The 20964-nt window shown below is 50.2% G+C and overlaps 1 protein-coding gene across 1 annotated transcript; it reads left to right on the top strand.

Moving 5' to 3' along the window:
* Window positions 1-4595: 4595 nt before the first annotated feature.
* LOC142436455 (calcium-independent mitochondrial carrier protein SCaMC-3L-like) lies at window positions 4596-10799 on the top strand. The gene is made up of 7 exons (XM_075540097.1): window positions 4596-4709; window positions 5913-6068; window positions 6380-6532; window positions 6698-6802; window positions 9001-9168; window positions 9266-9413; window positions 10627-10799. The coding sequence occupies exons 1-7, from the start codon at window positions 4596-4598 to the stop codon at window positions 10797-10799; spliced, it is 1017 nt and encodes a 338-aa protein (XP_075396212.1).
* The last annotated feature ends 10165 nt before the right edge of the window (window positions 10800-20964 follow it).

Here is a 20964-nt window from a genome sequence, read left to right as displayed (position 1 = left end):
AAGTTATGGTTTCTTGGTAAGTTAAGGCTTTCATAATTGAATAGTGACCCTATTTGTCATTTATTATATCATTAATCTAGATGTCTATTTTGTCAGAGATTAATAGTGCTACTATATTTTACTTGTGATTACTGATAGCTTGGTATATTTTCCCCATCCTTTGATTTTTGAGTCTATGCTTATCTATGCTTTATGGCATTAAATGTGACTGAATCTGGAGTAGGCTTTATGTGTACTAAAAAAAGAAAAGGTATAATGTGTTTTGTTGGGTGAAGTTGTCCTTCTTGTGTCTAAGAGATCAAGTTGATTGTATTGCTTAGTTCTTCTTTATGTTCCTTAATTTTCTAGATAATTTTGTCATTTGCAAAATTGATGGGAAATGGGATAATTGGTTCCCATTTGCTGTGTTGGTCACAAGATCAATTCTACAGACCATGGGCCATACATTGAGGGCGAGCTTGGTGTCAGTGGTCTTTAGTGCTATTGTGGATCATCTAGGGCATGGTCAGCAACCTTTTTGGCTCTCACAGGATCCTCTTTTTGGGGATTTACAAGAAATCCCAAAGGAAATTTTTAACTAATTGCCACACTGTCTTTTCTGATTCTACCATCCTCAGCTCATTAGAAGAACTTCTATCTCCTCAGTATAGATGGATACAGACCAGCATGAGGTCGTTCCAGAGCCTTGCTCTCCCTCTTCCCTGGTGAAATCACTGCAGGTAACAGTGGAAGAAGTTGCCTAGATATATCTTTCTTGTCCTTTTCAAAAATGTTTCTTCCTTGTTGAGAACATCCACATCAAAACACTCATTTATCCAGTAACGACTTCATGTACAAGCAATTGTCGCTGATGCATGATGTCCCTCCAGTGATGTGACCATTCTCACCTACCTTTCCCCAGATATCCTCCTCCATTCTCATTAATTCATTATATTCAAGTTTCCTATCGAATAAGTACCTGTCACTGCACGAATACCTGGCTGGGGTGACAACAATGGCTTTATAGTAGGTTTTGAGGTGAGATACTGCAAGACCACCAGCTTCGTTTTTCTTCTCAAGGAGTTCTTTGCCTATCCTGTTTTTCTCTCTTGTGGACCAGAGAAAAAAGTATTCAAAATACAAACAGGAAAAATAATGCACAGTAAGAAGCTCAGGAGTCGTTATGTCTGCTTGGGTTCTAAACTTTGTCCAGCATCTTTGACTCTGATGTGGACATTAACTTGTGGATTGATGAGATGTTGCCACTAGAGGACACAGAAAGTCAATGGAAAGCAAAGAGAGAAAATAATCATATTTCTCCCCCGTCATTACTTGTCCCACAGTTTAAGAATTCTTATTAAAGATTTATTACAAGAATAGTACACAGCACAAAGAGGGGGAGGTTATAGGAGTGTTAGAACACAGAGCAACAGTCATGCCAACAGAAGATGGCTGGATCGATCTCTTGTCTTTGGCGGAAATAAGGATTCTGAGGAGCAGAGAAGTTTTGAGCTGTTGAGGGCAGTGTCCGGTCGTATATTATTTACTACCTTGTCATCTTTTATGATGTCAGGTTGGGGTAGAGATTAAGGTAAAGGGAAGTATTGGGGTGTCTGATACACCTGAGAGACCTATAGTCTTATGATTAGCTTAATGATCATGAAGGATGAGATCTCAGATGGCCTAGGTCACAGGGAATGGGATTTTCGCGTCATGGGTGCTGGAGGTGATCACGTGGTGGTGAGGAGTGTAGTCTATCCATGCCATCTACCTGGATGGTGGAAAGAGACAAATGAAGCAATGACCTACTCAGAGGCAGGATGCTTACCAAAGTGGCTTTGTGTGCTGTCCAGGGGGTAGTGACATGGGACAGCTGGAGAATAGTTATGGCCATCCAATATGTCAGTCAGCAGAGGGTTCAATCATCTTTGCTCCTTTGGCCTAATGTCAGCAAAGAAATTGTATTATATTTAACTTTCATCAAAATGATAGATCTTCATTTTGTTTAGACCTGTCTGTGTGCATCCATGATGATCAAATTCATCAGGGGATTTGAAAAGTACTTTCTATACATTATAATTGAGGTGAAGCAACAGTTAAGCTCTGCCTACTACCCAAATGGTTCGTCGTAGTAACCTACACTGGTTCCACCAGAAGCAGTTCTTGGAATTGCTAGCTCTGGGGCTGTTCTCCTTTGGTGTTTAGGGTCATTATGAGTTAGGATCACTTGGGCCCTTTTGAGGCAGGATCTCTCAACAAAATCCAATGCATGTTATCCAACAGTAGTGCTGTCTAAGGTAATATGATTCATTCTTACAACCCACGTGAACTATTTATTATCAATGGCTCTCTTCTTATGGATGCCACACTCAGTGTGTAGCACAAGCTATTACTCAGGATTCACAGGAATCTGTCAGAAGTGGAAGCATATTTGCTGCTTTGATTGTATTTTGTTCCCAGTGAGGAAAATGTATAATCAAACGCAGATAAACTGAAAAAAAAAAAAAAAAGCAAAACTGAGCTATTCTCACTTCTTATCTGGCTATAGGAGTCCCTGGATGGCTCAGTTTTGTCCTGCTCCTCTCCCTCCTCCATTGCATCCTTTGCCACTTACACCTCATTGACTGTCACAACACAGCCTCATTCAAATCACCTTCGATGTTGTCTTCACTGTGCCCGTTTTCACAGTTCTGGCTCAAACCTTGACTTGATTGTGTTAGAGAGGGTTCTCTAGGGAAGCACAACACGGATTCTTTTGAATATTTATATAAATGTGATATGACAGCTAATCAGTCCACAAAGCAGTACAGAGGGCTCAGTCCAACTCACTTCTGCTTGTGAAGTCCTTTTGTAAACATAGACACACACTCAGTGTTCTCACCTTCCCTTCTACAGTGTCCTGGGATACCTGGCGTACCTGGCCAAAAACCTGCCCGACACCTTCCGTGAGGCCAAGTTTCTGATAGCATGCCGGTGTTCTCTAGTGTCTGGGCCATCTTCCTCCCAAGGGAGCTCATGGTCGTTGTGGATATTTCCATCTTGGCCTCCAAGTGTGGGGCATGTAGGCTTCATCTTTGCACAACAGTGCTATATGATCTCCCTAAGGCCAACTAGAAACACATCGAATGGGTTAAGGAATAAAATATGCTTGGGAAGAAAGTGATCCACAGCTCTGTGAGCTTTTCTCATAGATTTTACAAAAATAATAAGCATAAGTCGAAATATAAACGATGCCTTACCCAGTCAGCTTTTATGCCATGGATGCATCAGCTTTTGTTTTCCATGGCTTGTTGATTTCAAGTTCTGGGAGTGAGTTCCAATCCATAGGAACCTCGGGTACAAAAGAACAAAGCCCGAGCCGGGCCTGTGCATTCTCACAGTTTGGGGACACTTGACTCTTGCATCCAGTTTTCCAGTCCTCTCGCTGGGGTCACTTTCTTACTGCTTTCTTTCCTACACCTAACATGTCATCCTTTCCCAGCTACTGGTCCCTCTTGTTAGTAAGTCCAAAATAAATGGGACAACTCCTCACAATCTGAGTATGCTTCTCACAGAACTGATTTGCTTGTTCTACATCTCTAAACAGGAAGTAAAGGGAGGAGCCAACATCCTTGGGCGGGTCCAGCAGTGAACTCGCTGGCATTGAGGCCACCGGGAAGAGGGGCTTTGGTAGAAAGTCCTTGCGATCCATGTCTCAAAGATGATGAAAGAGCTGGTGACTACGCCAACCCCCCATCCCAGCAGCCACTTCCATCCATCTGCAAACCACCTTGCACCCGGTCAGGTCGCTGTGACAGTCCTTGTCGGACAGAAAAACTGCGGGGAGCAGCTAGCCTAAAATCAGCAGCAGGTGCGCTTCACGACCATGTAGCTCTTCAAGCTGTCAGAAACGGGGTGGCCTAGGCTTCTCTTCTGTAACTCGCCTCTCGGTACTTTCAAACCGGGCACTTTTCAGTGAATAAACCAGGCTTTGACCGGTTCCCATGGACAAAATCCTGTGCCATACTTCCTCCTCGGGAACCAGTGAGGACGCCATGCGTGGGGCCGGACTCCAGGTTGGGGGACGAGCCCCAAAGTGGGCAGGGAGACAAGCCTGGAGATCTGCTTCTGCCCAGAGACCAGCAAGAAAGTCCTTTAAAGCACAGTTCTACTCGCTACCGCTGGGGGCGCAGCGGGCCAGTCTGACAACCCTCTTTATGGGTTTGTTTTCCCTGTAACACATTGGTAGGTTTGGGGCGCCAGGTAGGGGCCCCGATGGGGCACGTGGGCAAGGGTTCAGCTGTGAACCTAAAGTGTGAGGCTTCAAGCCACCAGCCCTTCCGGAGAGCGAAGTGAGCACCCTTGGGGCCTGGTGGGCTTGCCACCGCGGGGTGGCCCTCACCTGGGGCTGTGGGCTTTCCTGCCACACACCAGGGGCTCACAAGGACCTCTGTGACCTCACTGGCTCCAGGAGGACTTAAGGCCCTGCAGATGGCTCTTACTTTGAGACGACAATGGCGACTCTACCTGACAAGAAGCAACAGCGTTGCTCTTGGGCAAACACCCAATTGCAAAGATTCACGACATTTTTATTCCCCGAACATCCAGCCCCGCGTCCGTCCCCACCGCCTCGCATCATGCCCCCGCCCCCATCACCCTCGCAGGACTGGAATCCCCCGAACACTCTCCTTCCCGGGCCTGTGTTCAGCCAGGTGGCTGACCACAAGCAAAAGCCTGCCACCTACCAGCAGGTAAGACTGGGCACTCAGCACACATTGTGGGGGAGGGCGAAAGCGGCCTGTGCCCAGCCTTTAGCTCCCTAGGTCCGTGTCAAAAGGGGGGCTTTGCCAGTCAGGCACCGACCTATTCTCTCACAGTTAGGAGGCCGAGGCCATTCTTCCAACACAGAATTAGCCTATGGGGCAGAGGGGGTTTCTGAGGCTAGCGGGCTTTCAGAGAGCAGGCAGCCTCAACTTTCTCTTTAAAAAAGGGCTGGTGAGGAGGAACAACTGACCTTACTGTTAACAGTTCAACACATAACCTGTGACACCACCAAGGAACCCAGTTAGGAGTTCAAATTCAGAGTTCTCTCTCTCTCTCTCTCTCTCTCTGTCTGTCTCCTTTTTCATCCATTTATGCTTCATGTGGTCTCTTAGAGCTCAAAAGAGATGGGCTCAGAAACCTCTCTACACTCATGTCGGAAACTCACTGCCATAAATCCCTGCTGACCCACAGTGACCCTACAGGACTTGGTAGAAGTGCCCCTTGGTGTCCGGAGACTGGAGCGCTTTAAGGGAGTAGAAAGCCTCATCTTTCTGTGGAGCGTGTGGAGGGCTGGGATTACTCACTGCTGACTTCCTGGTTAGCAAACCCAATGCATGACCCCCGGGAGGCCAGCAGGGCCCCTCTCACAAGTGTGGTGGTTGACAGCATGTTGAGAATGTGAGGCAAGACAGAAAAGGCCGACTATCACACAAAGGTGGGCCATCTCAAAAAACTCCCAAATCAAGAAAATTTTAAATTATCATTCAAAAAAGATCGACCCACTCGGGAATTTGCCGGGGCAGTTCTACTCTGTGGGTAGGGCGACTGTTGGACGGAGTTGGCCCGATGACAGTGGGTTTGGCTGGGTTTGGCCTGGTCCTCTGTAGGCTTCCAGTCTGCTCAGCCCTGAAAGACTCCACGCAGGAGAATGCGTCTGTCACATCTGTCTTCTCTTGCTGGTTGACGTGGACTGCTGACCATTGGGTGAGCAGTGGGTTGCTCACCTACCGCAATTAAGACGCTGGTTAAGAGTTGCCACGAGTATCTCTTGGTAGAATACCTCAATTCCTAAGCCCCTCTAGGCGAGCCCAGTGTCCCGAACCAAGCAGAATGGATTGGCATGAGCTTCCGACCTGGGCAAGGAGAGGAGAGCCCATGACATTGGGTGGGGATCTCTATCTGGCCCACAGCTGTTGGATACTGGAGAAGTCCTGATGGTCCCCATGGGGGACGCAAGGATGGACAAGGAGGGGGCCTGGTGGAAGATTCTGCTCTCTGGAGCCGTCGCGGGAACCGTGTCCCGCACCAGCACCGCCCCTCTGGACCGGACCCGAGTGCACATGCAGGTGTGGGCGTGGGGCCTCCACTGCAGCCAATGGGGATTAGTGGGCGGGGCTTACCCGGTTTCAGGGTGGGGCTCTAGGGTATTGTTGGGGATACAGGAAGGAGATTGTGGTTTTGGTGGTTGGGGACAAGGGCGAGCAATGGAGCCCAGAGGTGAGGGGGAAGCTTGGAGTGACGGGGGGAGCCTGATTTTTTCAATGGCGCTGGCTGCACCCAGATCCGAGGAGCTGGGAGCTGCAGGTGGGGCTGGGTTGAGAATGGAGAGGGCATCGGGGAGGGGTTTGTCCAAGGGTCAGGTCTTTTCCACCCTCAGGTTTACTCTTCCAAAAAACACCTTATGAACCTGCTGGGGGGGTTACGGAGCCTGATCCAGGAGGGAGGCTTCCGCTCGCTGTGGCGCGGCAATGGTATAAACGTGCTCAAGATCGCCCCTGAGTATGGGATCAAGTTTCTCGTCTTCGAAGAGGTAGGAAGTGATAGGTGTCTACAGCCCCGCCCTCCGGATCACATGAGCCCGCCTTCCCAGCCCTCTGTCTCCTGTCCGAGTCCTCAGGCCCTCTCCAAGGTGGGCTTGAGGCTGGAAGGCCCCGGAGCTGTGCTCACCTTCCTCTCTCCTCGCTCGGGCCCGCAGTGTAAAGCTCACTTCGGGGAGTCCTCAAACCCCATCTTCCAGGAGGATGTCTTGGCGGGGTCTCTGGCGGTGGCCGTTTCCCAGACGCTCATCAACCCCTTGGAGGTAAGTGAGAGCCTGCTCAGTGGACAGCCTCGCACAATGAAGCGACTGCAGCCCCTACCTACTGCGCAATGACTCGTGTGCCCCAGGCATCCTGCACAAAGCACCGTGTTCGACCCTCACCAGGACCCGCCACATGATCTGCCGGCTCCATTTGGTTGGTGGTTACTGTCAGATTGACTGTGATGCTAGGTAACCTGGCCATGGCATTCTTGGGCACCTCCTATGCACGTGACAGCTGGACTTTGACTGAGAAAGACTGAAGAAGCATCGATGCCCTTGAGGGATGTGGTCAGTTCCCTGGACTGTCAAATGAACTCCCAGATCGGCCAGAATGCTCTGAGAGGCAAGGATGGCGAGACTTTGGCTCCCAGACTTTGGCCATGTTCATGTCCAGTGAGCAGGACCCACAAGGAGATGGGTGCATACAGTGGCTGCATCCCCGGCAGAAACATCAGAAGCACAGTTAAGATGATGTATGATTGGGCTGGTTCCTGCTGCTCCATTGAGTCCCTGTGAGTCAGAACCGAGTCCCCAGCACCTCACAGGAAGCACTCGCATGACAGCAGGGAACACTGCTCGGACAGAGACACTCAGTGCCCTTTGGGGATACTGTTAATCCATCTCTGGGAAGCTGGCCCTTGTGTTTTACGGACCTCCTCCTTTCGCAACCAGGACATCTTTTTTTATCACCACTGGGTCTCCTGGTCACTCAGCCAAAGTCTTGCTGTCCTCACATCTCAGAAGCCTCTGCTGGCATTGCCCTAAGCCGGGCTCCTCCTTCGGGGATCCCATCGTCCAGATACTGTTCTTGCCAATACCGTCTTTCTTAGGCATAGACTGATTGCCCAACTGTTACGTGCATATGACGTCACCATGGCTTCCAGCTGAGTCCTGCCTGTGGCATTGTGGCTCTTGGACACTTCGCAAGAGGGGTGTTGCACAAGTGCCCAAGGCAGCCTGTCCCTTGAGTGCCTGATTGCGGCTCCAGTGGGAGCTAGTGGCAGATCTGAGCCAGACGGAAACCCTTGACTGCTTTGCTCTTTGCTCTTTGCGTCACTCTGTTGTTTCTTGGTCCAGTTCTGAGGTCGTTGGTTTCCTCTGTGTTGGGGTGCCATCCATCCTGACGGCTGTAGTCTTTGATCTTCATCGGTAAGTACTTCCAGTCAACTTTCCTCCCAGCCAGCAAGGCTGTGTCCTTGGCACCCGGCAGGCTGCTCAATGGCCTTGCTCGGCTCCTGATTCCATGTACTTGTTGGCATCGCCCAGCATCTGGGATCACTGTCTGCACACAGGATGGAATCCTGAAGACAGGGAGGGGATCCGACGTTGAAGCACAACTTCCCTGGTTTGAAACCCTGCGGTCTTCCTGCCTCTGCTCATGTGTTCATATGAATGTGGGGACACAGCTGGTGTGGTTCAGGGAGCGTGAACATCAATTGTTTTGTGTTTCTGGTGTCCAGCGTGTAGTTGACGAGACCAGATATGGCTGGGGATACAATCCCAGACAGTACACCTGAGGCACAGTTACCACCCTTCAGTCAGGAAGGCTGGCACAGGACGGGAATGGTTTCAGCAGAGCTTCTAGACCAAAGCTTCCCAGAGTGGGTGGGCTTGAGCCTGGAGGGAGCACGGAGGGAGGCGTGCTGAGAAGACCCACTGAGGCTGCAGAAACAGATCCCTACACATTATGTGGTACCATTGGCTTTAGTAGTAAAGTGTTGCATTGCCAGCGGGTCATGATTTTGTTCTGAAAGGGGGTAGAAAGCAAAGTAAAATTGGGCACAACTCTTGTACCGGATAAACCAGGAAGCAAGGGCTGGCCATCTACTTGCCACACTCGTGTATAAAAACCTGGGGGGTTGCCTCCTGACAGATGAGGTTAACAAACCTGGAGAGTGAGTGTCTGTTTCCCTGGGGCGGGTGTTTGATTTGAGGCAGGGCTGGCTCCAGGGCACTTAGCCCCATATGTCCCACTCACTGCACTTCTCCGGGCCCCAGAACAGGGATGCCCATAGGGGTTCTGAGGACCCTCCTCACCAGTGTCCCCTTGACGACCGTGGAGAGTCTCACCGACCTCTGAGGGCCTGGAGGCCCACCCCGTTGTTGAGCTGTGCCAACAGGGCTCCTTGCACAGGGACAGGGCATGAGTCCCCCATGAGATTACTGACAGGATCTCTCTGGCCTCCCTGCCTCCACAGGTGCTGAAGATCCGCCTCACGCTGGGACGCACAGGCCAGTACGATGGCCTAGGTGACTGCGTCGGCCAGATTCTTCGCCGCGAAGTCCCGGCCGCGTTCTATAGGGGTTATGCGCCCAACATGCTTGGCATCATCCCTTATGCCTTCACTGACCTGGCTGTCAATAAGGTTGGCAGAGGTGGGGGTGAGGTTGCTGTAGGCGGCATTGACGTGGCCCAGGACTAGGGCCAATTCTGAGCCTTCTCTGGCCCCCTACCCCTTGCAGATGATGAACAACATACGGGTAAAGAGCAGAGGGGATAACGAAGAACACAGCCAGGCTTACAACATCTACACACAGACGGTGTCCACAGTGTGTGGCCAGATGGCTAGCTATCCCCTGACGCTATTAAGGACCAAGCTCCAAGCAAAAGGTCTGCCTGCCCCTGATGAGACCCACTTTGTGCCCCACCAAATGCCCTCAGCACATCCCACACCCCCATTCCCCTTAATTGGCCCTGACCTCTTAGGCTGCCATCCAAATGCCTAGAACTCATACTTCCCCAAAAATCTTAACATCCTGTGCCATTTTCCCTCAGTCCCAAAGGTGATCTAGTCCTGGGTGACACACACCTCGATCCCGCCCCCACCCCGTGCATGTTTTCCTCCTGACCTTGTGACACAACACTTGCTGAGGAGATGGTGGCCAACTTACACATTCCCGTGTCGGAGGGAAGTTGGGAAACCCAGGGCTGTTTCGAGGGCCCCGTTTGGGGAAGGGCATCTCTAGGCCTTCCTTCCCTAGCATATTTCGGTGGACTTCAAACTTCCAATTAGAAGCTGAGCCAATGTCCCAAGGATAGACCACACAGGGACCCCAGGACACAGGACTCACACCCCCAAAGAGGCCAGCTTGCTCAAATAGACTCATGTCACACCTGCACCATACATTCTATCCGGAGATTCACATTGACCCAAATGGACAGAGCAGAATGACTCCTTAAGGTCTCTGAAGTTGTCCATCCTCACGGGAGCAGAGAGCTTCAGCATTCATCACTTGACACTGACTCGGGAACCCTAGAAGATGGGGTGGAATGCCATTGTGGGTGTCTGGGACTGTACCTCAACCATTATGGGAGTAGACAGCCTTGTCTTTTTCCCTGAGAGGCACTGGTGGGTACACACTGCTGGCTTTGAGGTGAGCAGACTAGACTCAACGCACTGGGCCACCTGGGCTCACTTCACCTTTAGCAGCTCCTCCTCACCAGGGTCCCCAAAACAACTCCTCAGATCTAATTCCCCAACTTCCTTAATCACCACAACCCAACCCATCTGAAACTCTCAAAACAGACCAGAGCTCACTCCCTGACCTTGACAAAGCCTCTCTCCACAAGCCCCCTGAACACATGCCCATGGCCCTAGCCAAACATAGGCATCCTCACCACAGTCACCTCTTTCAGGGGAATTGTCCAGAAACCCTTTCCCTACACGAGCGCCTGAAAACACCCTGAATGAAGTCTTTTGTTGCCGCCTCCACACTAGCTCATTTCCTCTGTAACATTCTAGACTCCAGGCTTTTCCTATCAGCACCCCAACACCCCCACTTCCTTTATTCTATGTGTAATAACTTGGCCTCATTCCTCATAGATACTGTGGAGGGCTCAAAGCCCACCATGCGGGCCATTTTCAGAGACATCATGGCTGAGCAGGGCTGGCCGGGGCTCTTCCGAGGCCTAACACCCACTCTATTAAAAGTTATCCCGGCTGTGGCCATCAGCTGCACGGTCTATACAACAATGAAAAGCACCCTGGGAGTTTAGGTGAGAGCCAGACCACAGGTACATAGGGGTGATTAGGTGGGGACAGTCCCTTCAACAGTACATGATGTGACACCCGCTCCTCCTGACAGGCTCTCCTGGGGAGGACATGATTGTGTCCATGGAGGTGCCTGAAAACTCCAGGAGCAGGAGTAGAAGGCCAGCATGTGGTGGAAACCGCTGTTGGCAGACTGGTGGCCAGTTCCCTTACATGCACTGGCACAGGCCCAGGAACCAACCCAACAACTTCATGCAGGTGAGGGGCTTTGGAGAGAACTGCCATCTCCCCAGGAGTATATGAACTTTGGATGAAAGGGTGCCAAGTGGCGGTTGTGTAATTAGGTCAATTGAAAGAGATATCAGACAAAATGAGGCATTCAATTGCTCACCTCTCAGACGTCCAGGATCTCAGCTGTCAGATCCATGCAGGGAGGGGGGATATATTTCAGGTCAGGGCTTATATGCACTTTGGGGACATGCAAGCCCCCCTGGTTCCATTGTAAATGGGCGGGGTTGTACCTTCGGCATACTTGCAATAGGAAGGGACAGGCAAGGGGTGTACACGCCACAGTAAGAGCAGGTACTAAGAGTATCCATGTGACAAGATTGGTGGCCTCTAAGGACCAGAAGGCAGCCAAATCTTGTACCTCCTGGAGTTGGCTTCACCTGGCTTTGGGGCTGTCCTTCAGGGGAACAATCCACTGTCCCACTGATCAGGGAGTGGGCCCCATCTCAGGTGGGACAGACTATATAGTCTGAATGCTCTAGATGGCCATAGCCCTCAGGCAGGAAACCTTGAAGCAGTTCACCTCCAAGTGACTAGCCATTGACCATGTGTTAGCAAGCAGCATCTTAGGTTTGGATAAAATATGGGGGAACAACCTGGGGAATAACCTACCTGTATGCGACACATTCCCAGCACCCTTGTGTCCCTGCCCAGGTCTACTCCTACAAAACCAACAACCTGGATATCCTGGGGGACCTGTGGAGCATGGTCAATGCAGGTGCGGTCCACTCATTGAGCTGTGGCAATGACATGAACGTCCTCAAGGGAGAAACTAGAGGGCACACAAGTTGATCAAGTTCATGGCCCATGAACAGGAGGGAGCTGTGAGCAGGCATGGCATGGTAGGTAGCAGTGGGGGCTGGGCTCTTGGAGGTGAAGGGGCACTGCTAAGGCCCTGACACCTGTGCCTCCCACCCACAGGTTACATGGGCCATCCGGTGCCAGTAAGACATTCTGTGTGGACAGGAGAGCTCAATGGCTGGCTGCATGGCTAGCGCCAGAAATCAAACCTATATTCCAGAAAAGAAAGCATCATTGATCCAATGGAGGTGAGGAGGAGCTTGGGCCAACAGCAGGGGGAGCCCCCATAGCTGCTCCTGAAGCAGCACTCATTTTGGAGTGTGGCAATGGGAGGTAGGGTTTCCAGAGAGAGTGATCAAGTGCCACCCTGTTGGCACCAACTCCTTGGATCCCAGAAGCCACAGAACAAGCCTTGCCTGTTCCCATGTCCTGGCCTCTGTGCTCCATAGTTTTCTCATTGGCAGGGTTGTGAGAATAGGTTAGCAGGCATTTTTTCCTCTTCTTAGATTGGAAACTCTGCTGACCACAGTCTAGCCTGAAGTCCCCACTGCCACATAGGTGGCAGCTTCTCATGATGTCTCTTGTCTTAGAATGGTCCCGGTACTCTCCAGGTGCTGAAAACGAAGTTGACCCTGTGCCGGATGGGCCAGTACATGGGACTGCAGGAATGCTACCAGAAGATCCTGGGGAACTGGGGTCCTGGGCCTTCTACCGCAGTTAACTGACCAAAGTGCTGGGGGTCTTCCCCTATGCAGCCATCGACCTGGGCCTCTCTGAGGTCCTGGGGCTGCTCATCCCTGTCCGCCGAGTATGCCGCAGGCCTGCATCAAGGATACTTCCTGTCCCAAAGCGTCCAGCACTCTCCTCCTGGCTCCCTACCTCTGACAGAGACGCCTCTCAGCCTTACAAGGCCACTTCCTGGCTGTGGGGGACAGAGGGGAATGAGGAGCCGCCCTTCTCTGTCCAGACCCCCTGCAGTTTGACACATCATGGGACATGCTTTGTCCAATCCTCCCAGGGACTGTCTTGTGGGTTGCCTCCCGGTCAATCTCACTGAATTAGGACTGGCTCCGGATAACTGCCCTAAAGGTCTGATCCATTTCCGTAACCAAGTGGGGCCACAATACGAATTCAACATGGAACGCGTTGGCCAGAAAATGGGACTTTCCATTCCCATATTCTCCACGACGTTCACAACTTCGGTCATGAAACCTCAGAATGGTCTGAGATTCTGTACGTTCATGCCATCTTTTCCTCTGCTCTCGTCCCCCTTTCTGTGCCTCCTGCCGAACCAGCCAACGTCCTCCTTTCTCAATACCCTCTGGTGGACTCTTCCAAACTCCGGAACCTCCGACCACCGCACACACACTTCCCATCCTTCTGATAGCTTGGATGTTTTGTTCTTCACACTTCCCGATCCTCCACCCTAGTCCCTACCATCTCCTATGAGTCTGGAACCAACCCCACCACCTTCTCAGCCTTCAGAGTTCTCCAAACATCTGTCTCCCCCTCCGGAACCCCTCCACTCCCCTGTTGTTTGGGGTGGAAGCGCCTATCGTCGGAGGAACTCTCTCTCCAAGCCCTGATCTGCCCTTGGCACTGTTCGACCTGGCCAATGACAACGACTGAAGATGCGTGGACTCAACGACCCCAGTGACCCTGGATGAGTCTCAAGTGACTATCAAGGTAGCGTGCAAAGCAGTCTCCTTTTTGGTAGACACAGGAGCTACCTTCTCATTACTTCTTTCCTTCTCGGGCCCCACCTCTCCTTCCCAAATTATGGTTGTCGGTATAGATGACAACCCATCAAAACCTTTGCTCACCCCTCCTCTGGTTTTAGATATAGGAAAGTCCTCTCTTTGCTATTCCTTCTAAATGATGCCTTCATGGCCTGCGCCGTGGCTGGGTAGGGAATCTCCTGTCTAAGCTGGGAGTTAGTCTCCAGTAGAAATGCTTCCTACCCACCTCTCCTTCCCCAGCAAACTTTTTGCTAAAGCTCTCCACCATTGAGCCTCCACCCACGCCCTCCACTGCTCCACTGCCACACCACATAAACCCTGAGGTGTGGGACACTTCCCGACAGCTTGTCGCAAAATATCATCCCCTTAAAGACCCTTCCACGTTCCAATCTCACCCCTAGTTTCCAATCTCCCTCACTCACGGAAGAGGCCTGAAACCCATCATGTAGCGCCTCCTATGTATCCAACATATTGTGCCTGCACACCCTGCGTGCAACACCGCTGTCTTGGCCGTCAAGATGGCAGATGGGTCCTACTGCCCAGTACAGAACTTGCACCTTATTAATGAGGCTGTAGTCCCCACCTACCCAGTGGTCCATCACCCCTGCACTATCCTGTCTTGTAGTCCACTTGACAACACCCATTTTACCATATTCGACCTGAAGGACGCTTTCTTTACTGTCCCACTGGACGCTTCCTGCTAGTTTATCTTCACATGGGAGGTCCCGACACCACAACCGCCTGCCAATATGCCTGGTCCGTTTTTGCCCCAGGGGTACCACGACTTGCTCTGTTTGTTCAGCCAGGCGCTAACCACTGACCCTCTGCACTGTCCCCTCTCACCGTCCATTCTGCTTCAGTAGGTAAAGGACCTCCTGCTGTGCAGCACATCTGAAGCCTGCTCTCTGGAACATCCTGCCCAACTCGTGTGCTTCTTAACTACGGAAGGCTATGGAGTCTCAGGAGCTAACGCCCAGCTCTCATGTAAAACCATTATCTACTTGGGGCTGCAGCTCACTCCCACCACATGGGGACTGACAACAGAAGGTCGCCAGGCAGTGAGCGAACTCCAAACTCCTCAAACCGCAGACCAAATACATTCTTCCCAAGGCTTCGGAGGACGTTTCAGACATTGGTTTCCTCATTTCCCCCGTTACCAAACCCCTTGTACAAAGCGGCTAGGGCCACCCCTCCTGGCCACCTTGACTCTGCCCACCTTGACTCTGCCCATGGTCTCCTTCGCTTCCCACCTTTGCATATACCAAAGCCCACCAAACCTTTTTAACTTTACACTCACGAAAAGCAAGGTATATGAGTTGAAGTCCAGACTCAGTCCCGTGGGCCTGCTCTGTCCTCTGTGGCTTATTTGTGTAAACTACTGGATAGGATGATCAGGGATTGGCCATCTAGCCTCCGGGCTCTGTCAGCAGTTATCTCCCTAACTAAAGGAGCCTTCAAGTTAACACTGGGAGAGCCTATCCAGACGTTATATCCCACAGACTGCAGGACATCCTCTCACATCACGTCCTTTCTCTACTCTCTACAAGCCACTTGGAACAAATCCACCTTGTTTATTGAAAACCATAACATGACCCTACGCCAGGCTCCCGATTTGAACCAGGCAACTCTTTTGCCCCAACTCCCAGACTCGCTGGAGCCTAGAAGTCACGTTTGCCCACAGGCAATTGAGGAACTAATGATGCCCCGTCCCAAACTCTCTGATCCACCGTACACTATTCCACATCTAACCTTGTTTGTTAATGGCCGCCTGTGCTGTCATCTCACTTGGTTGAGTCTGGGAAACAGCACACCTCCCCATCGGAACGCCTTCGCCAAAGTAAGAATTATCACTCTCATTTGAGCTCTCTCTTTAACTAAAGGGAAAACATCTAATATAAATTTTTTGTTTTCAGATTCTAAATATGTGTTCCTTACAGCTCATTGTCACGCCACCATCTGGGAAAAGTGCGGATTTATGACCACCAAAGGGTCCCACATTGGAAACTGTCAATTAATAGCCAGCCAATCTCTTACAGGTTTTTCAGCCACTGAGAAAAGTAGCTACTATTCATTGCAGAGGACATCACACCGATACCTCTCCTGTCACCCAGGGAAACCACCAGGCAAATGCTACTGCAAGAAACCGCACCGACAACCCGACTAACGCAGCCCCAAGTCTCTCGTTCACCATCCCCGACATGCAACCCTCTTACACACCCCAGGAAGAAGCCACCCTGAGCGAAAAGGGAAGACAACTCAAGAAGGGTTGTTAGTTCTCCAAAGTCAAATAACACTAGCCACACAACAAGCTGAAGACTTCTTCAACTGAATGCATTACTCTTTACACATTGGGCCCCGTGCCTTGTCCCAATTCTTGCCACCAATCTTATATCAACCTCAACGAACCCAGCTCGTCCAAAATGGTAGTTCCTCTTGCTCCATTTGCAAAGCGGTCTATACCCTACGTGCCCATAAACCAACTACGTGGCCTACTGCCAAGATGGTCAGATCGATCTTACTCAGATGACTAAACGCAAAAATTTCCGAATCCTCGCATGTGGAGATACCTTTATAGGTTGGGTCGAAGCTTCCCAACTACACGAGAGACAAGATATAGGTACAGACATTCTACTCACCCAAATCACACCCAGGTCCTCCCCAACTCCACACAGTCAGATAATGTTCCATGATTCAGAACACAAATCACACAGATCTAACTTTCTCTGAACATTAAATGACATTTGCATATTCCATACAGGCCTCAAACTTCAGGAAAGGTGGACAGAATGAACGGAAGTATAAAATATATTCTGTCTAAACCAGGGATTCCCAAAGATTTAAAGAGAGGTCACTTCACTGTCCCTCAGACCTGTTGGAGGGCCAGACGATAGTTAAAAAAAAAAACTATGAATAAATTCCTATGCACATGTACATACCTTATTTTGAAGTAAAAATAACAAGGCAAAAACCCTTGGCAGACCAGATAACTGTCCTTGGCCGGCAACACATAGCTCACGGGCATTATTTTTAGGAATTCTGGTCTAAGCATTCCCAGGAACTTCAGGGCCTGTGGGTACACTTACTCCTTCTTGCCTTAACTCAAATCTGAAGCACCACCCCAATACCATGCTCTCCTTCTTTTGTAAGCCCATTTGAACTTTTGTGTGGCAAAGTCGTCCCCATCAACCACAACCTAACAACCCAAGCACCACCACTAGGATACCATTAACCTTTTCTTTCTTTTCTAAGAAACTGCTCCAGCAGCATGCAGACCGGTGTCTGCCCTCACCCCCCTACTCCTACACGACCTGACTTGCCAGGAATCAGTCCGATAGACTCTGTTCTGCTAAAAGAACTTGATTCTCAGCCTTGACAACCTACGTGGACAGGGCCATACCCCCTAATCCTCACTACTCCCAGCACAGTCAACGTCCTTGGTGACCCTATCTGGCATAGTCTCACCAGCTTAAGGTTAACCCAACACAAGTCATGACTGGTATTCAACCCAGATTGTGGGACCTACTACCCTATGCTTTCTGAGGGGACCTCCTGCTTCTCATACCTAGCATGTGCTCTGACGGTTCTCCGTGTAGACCCACACATACAACCTTTGGTGCGTCCTACTCTGCTCCACGCCAGGTCTTGCACGTGTGGCAGTTCTTCCTCCATGGCCGCGGTGGAACTCCTAACGGCATAAGGCATGCCATCAGTAGAGCCCATTGCGGCCAGCGTGGGTGGCGGCGGTCCGTTTGCCTTCGCTTCAACATCACCTTTCTTCGTCCATTAATCCCAGGGGCCCCACACAAATTCAGCGAGCAAAACAACCTGGTCCTCTGCTCTCTACATGAACAAAGCAGTGTTGTAAACAGTTCCCAGAAACAGACTTGGTGTCTGCATATTGTTCCTAGTTGCAGCATCCGTGTAATGCGCACCACTACTCTATCCTTCAGAGTTACACCCTTCCCAGAAACCAATGTGGAGAGTATCAAATATATATTGCAGACCCCTAGGATCCAAGGTGGGGAAAAGGCATCACGGCCTGTTTGTATCCACACCGCACCGCTGCAAAGCCCTCCGCCATCCTATCAATCCATAGCAGTAGATTCAATTTCCCCACCCACCAAAGAGCATTGATGAAGTAGCTAAAGACAACCATGGTAATGAACTTAACCTATTAGCCTAACTTACACACCAGGACAACAACACTAACCCCTTCCAGTGGGAAAATCTGATCCAAGAAACAGCCCTTTAGTTAAATGCCTCTGGAACAGAAAATGACTCTTGGTTCATTTGCGCCTCCCTGCAACGTCCACTGTTGGCTGCAGTTCCGGTAAGCTCCCTCCCTTCAGCCAAAACCAGCAACCCTTGTCCTGCCCCATTCCTAAGTTACCATTGTTTGCACCTGAAGGTCAGGTTGGCATCAGCTAACCCCTGTGTTATTTATCATCCACAAGACAGGTGTCGAGCCTACCCTGCAATCACAAGGAGACCATTAAAGGCTCACTTCAAGCCCCCTAAGAATCATCCTCTGGTGCAATGGAGCCCTAACAACATGCCTCAATTCTTCCAGCAGTGCCTACTACCTCCCAGTAACAGTAGTGCACAACATAACATGTAGAGCCAAGAGGAAGTCTAATGACTGTGGGACCTGCACGTGCTCTGTGGCTCTAACACCAATTGAGAAATATATCAACCAGTCCTGGGAGATCCAGCCTCATTTCCTCCTTCCCCACAGCTGTCGTGACTCTAGAAGCTATAGGACAAATCATCATTCAGCCCCAAACCTTTAAGGACAAAGTACAATTCATGATGGATTCCACTTCTAACTCGCTGGCTTCCCTCTACAAACAATTAACGTCCTTAGCCCAAGTCACCCTACAAAGTCACCGAACCCCTGACTTAACAGCAGAGAAAGGGGGGACCTGCATGTTTTTTAAGAATATTTTTACTACATTAATGAATCAGGTACGGTTGGGGAGAACATTCAAGTGCTCTACATCATGTCGAGGATTAGACAAAAGGGCTCCACGGGCACTTCCTCATGTTTTTCAAACTTCTGTCATGTCATGATCTATACTCCTTGTTGGGCCCTTGGCAATAATTTGTGTACTGTTACAGTTGCCTCCCTGCGTGTTTGCAAATTTGCAGGACGGGATGAAAGCCATCTCCAACCTGATCTTCAGCCAAATCCTGCTTTACCCTTAGAGTCTGCTGCTGGCTGGTCCGGGCCCCAGATTTTAAAACTCTTAGATCTCCTCGTCGTCCCGCCTCAGCATGATGTAGTTCACGATCAAAGATGATGCCCATTACCACTATGAAGACTTTGGGAAGTTTGGCCAGGTACAGGCTAGGCAGCCTCTTGTACCAGCTTCTGAAGAAGACAAAAAGCCTGCTGAACTTTGTAACTTTTGCCTCCAGAATTTCACAGAGCCCATCTAACAGGCAGGGGTCACACAGCCCTCTCTCCTGAGCATTCTCAGAAGCACGTTTGCAAAGAACAAGATGATTTGCCAACAGGTCATCCCCAGACCCGAAACGTGCAACCCCCGCCAAAACCTGCAAACAAACACAGCACAGGAAACCTCCCTCCCACTTATAAGCCCACATGCCTTTGTCTCACACCCTATATATCTCCGTCCGCCCCAACACCCTGACCTAACACACTGGGTTGTGGAACTCACCCAGGAATCTTCCCTCACCTCAAAAATAACTCACCTCTCTATACTTCTCACTCCTGAATAAGCCTTGCACCCTCCTGCGCCTCCATCTCCAACCTTTCACTCTTCCTCTCCCCTCCTGTGTTTGCCCCTCCTGGGGTGGGCTGGGGAGGACACGGCTGTGGAGAAGCAGAGCCCAAAGGGCTTTATCGTGTGGTGCTGTAACCACAGAAGGGGGCAGGGCTTGGCACTTGAAGGGCCACCACAGTCTTCCTCAATTTAGGATGTTGGGTGCTTGCCCAGTTGTTGGCCCCAGGCTGGGCTTGGCACCTTCCTCTAACAAGTGTGTCTGTGCCTCTCCTCATCTCCCCTAAACTCAGTCTTTAGGTTTAGGACCCACCCTCTACCTAGATGGATTGATTACATGATGTCTCCTTGCATTTGGAAATATGTGAGCCACGAGGTGCCTTGGTAACGTAGTGGGTTACTCACCGCAAACTTAGTTCAAAACTGCCAGCAGTCAGTTGGCATGAGGAGTCATGAGGAAGGGGGGAAGGAGTCATGAGGAAGGGGGGAAGCAAGGGCCTGATTGGAGAGCTCAAAGTTTCCTTTTTTCAGGGAACACCATTACCTAGAAGCACCTGAACCTCACGCCCACCAGGGGTAGGGCCTGTACAGCCAGACCCTGAGGGCGTTAAACCCAAAGTTATGCCTTGCTGTATCTTGTAACGATTGCACATGTCACATGCCAATGTGTAGGTTCCTGCCAATCCAGTTCTCCCTGTCTCTTAGGGGCCAATCTAACCCACAGCAGCTGTGTTTTCTGTCTTTCTTTCTTTTCTTCTCCTTCTTCTTATTCGTCAATTTATAGGGGCTCATACAGCTTTTCTTACAATCTATCCATTGGTTCAAGCATATTTGCATATTGAATGCTATTATATGCAAAACATTTTCTTTCTACTTGAGCCCTTGGTATCTCTCCTCATTTCTTTTTCCTTTCCTCCTGCATAAACTCTGGAAAATTTATGATTTTTTTTTTGCCTCTTGCATTGACTGGGTTTTCCCTTCATCCACTTTGGTATTCTCTATGCACCTGGGAGTTTGTCATAGGTAGATCATTGTGATCAGATCCACTTTCCTCCTCCCAGCTAACCTTTTCCCTACTGGTATGATTACTCTCATTATTGGTCCTGAGGGGTTTATCTGTCCTGCATTCTCTGTATTTCCAGATCTCACCTCTACTGATGTACATGCTCTGGTCTAGCCAGACTTGTGAGGTAGAATTGTGGTCATGATAGTGGGGGGAGAGGGAAAAAGGGGAAGCCATCAAGAACTAGAGGAGAGTTACATGTTTCATCAGTGGTATACTGCACTCTGACTGGCTTGACTCGTCCTTGTAAACCTTCTTTAAAGGGATACCCAATCATGTACAGATGGGCTTTGGGTCTCCACTCCACACCTCTCCTCAAGTACATTGATGGGATATTTTTTTCTGAGTCTTTGATGCCTGATACCTGTCACTGTCTACACTTCATGATCAAACAGAGTGGTGTGTGTCTGCCTTGTGGACGTTGATGCTTCTCAGCTAGATGGTCGCTTGCTTCTCTTCAAGCCTTTAAGACCCCACGTGCTAGATCATTTGATACACAGGCACCATCAGCTTTCTTCATCACATTTCTGATGCA

Source organism: Tenrec ecaudatus, unplaced genomic scaffold, assembly GCF_050624435.1.
Source record: "Tenrec ecaudatus isolate mTenEca1 unplaced genomic scaffold, mTenEca1.hap1 Scaffold_2829, whole genome shotgun sequence".
NCBI classification, from domain to species: Eukaryota; Metazoa; Chordata; class Mammalia; order Afrosoricida; family Tenrecidae; genus Tenrec; species Tenrec ecaudatus.
The sequence above is the reverse complement of the archived record's forward strand: the minus strand, read 5'-3'. Positions and strand labels throughout refer to the sequence as shown.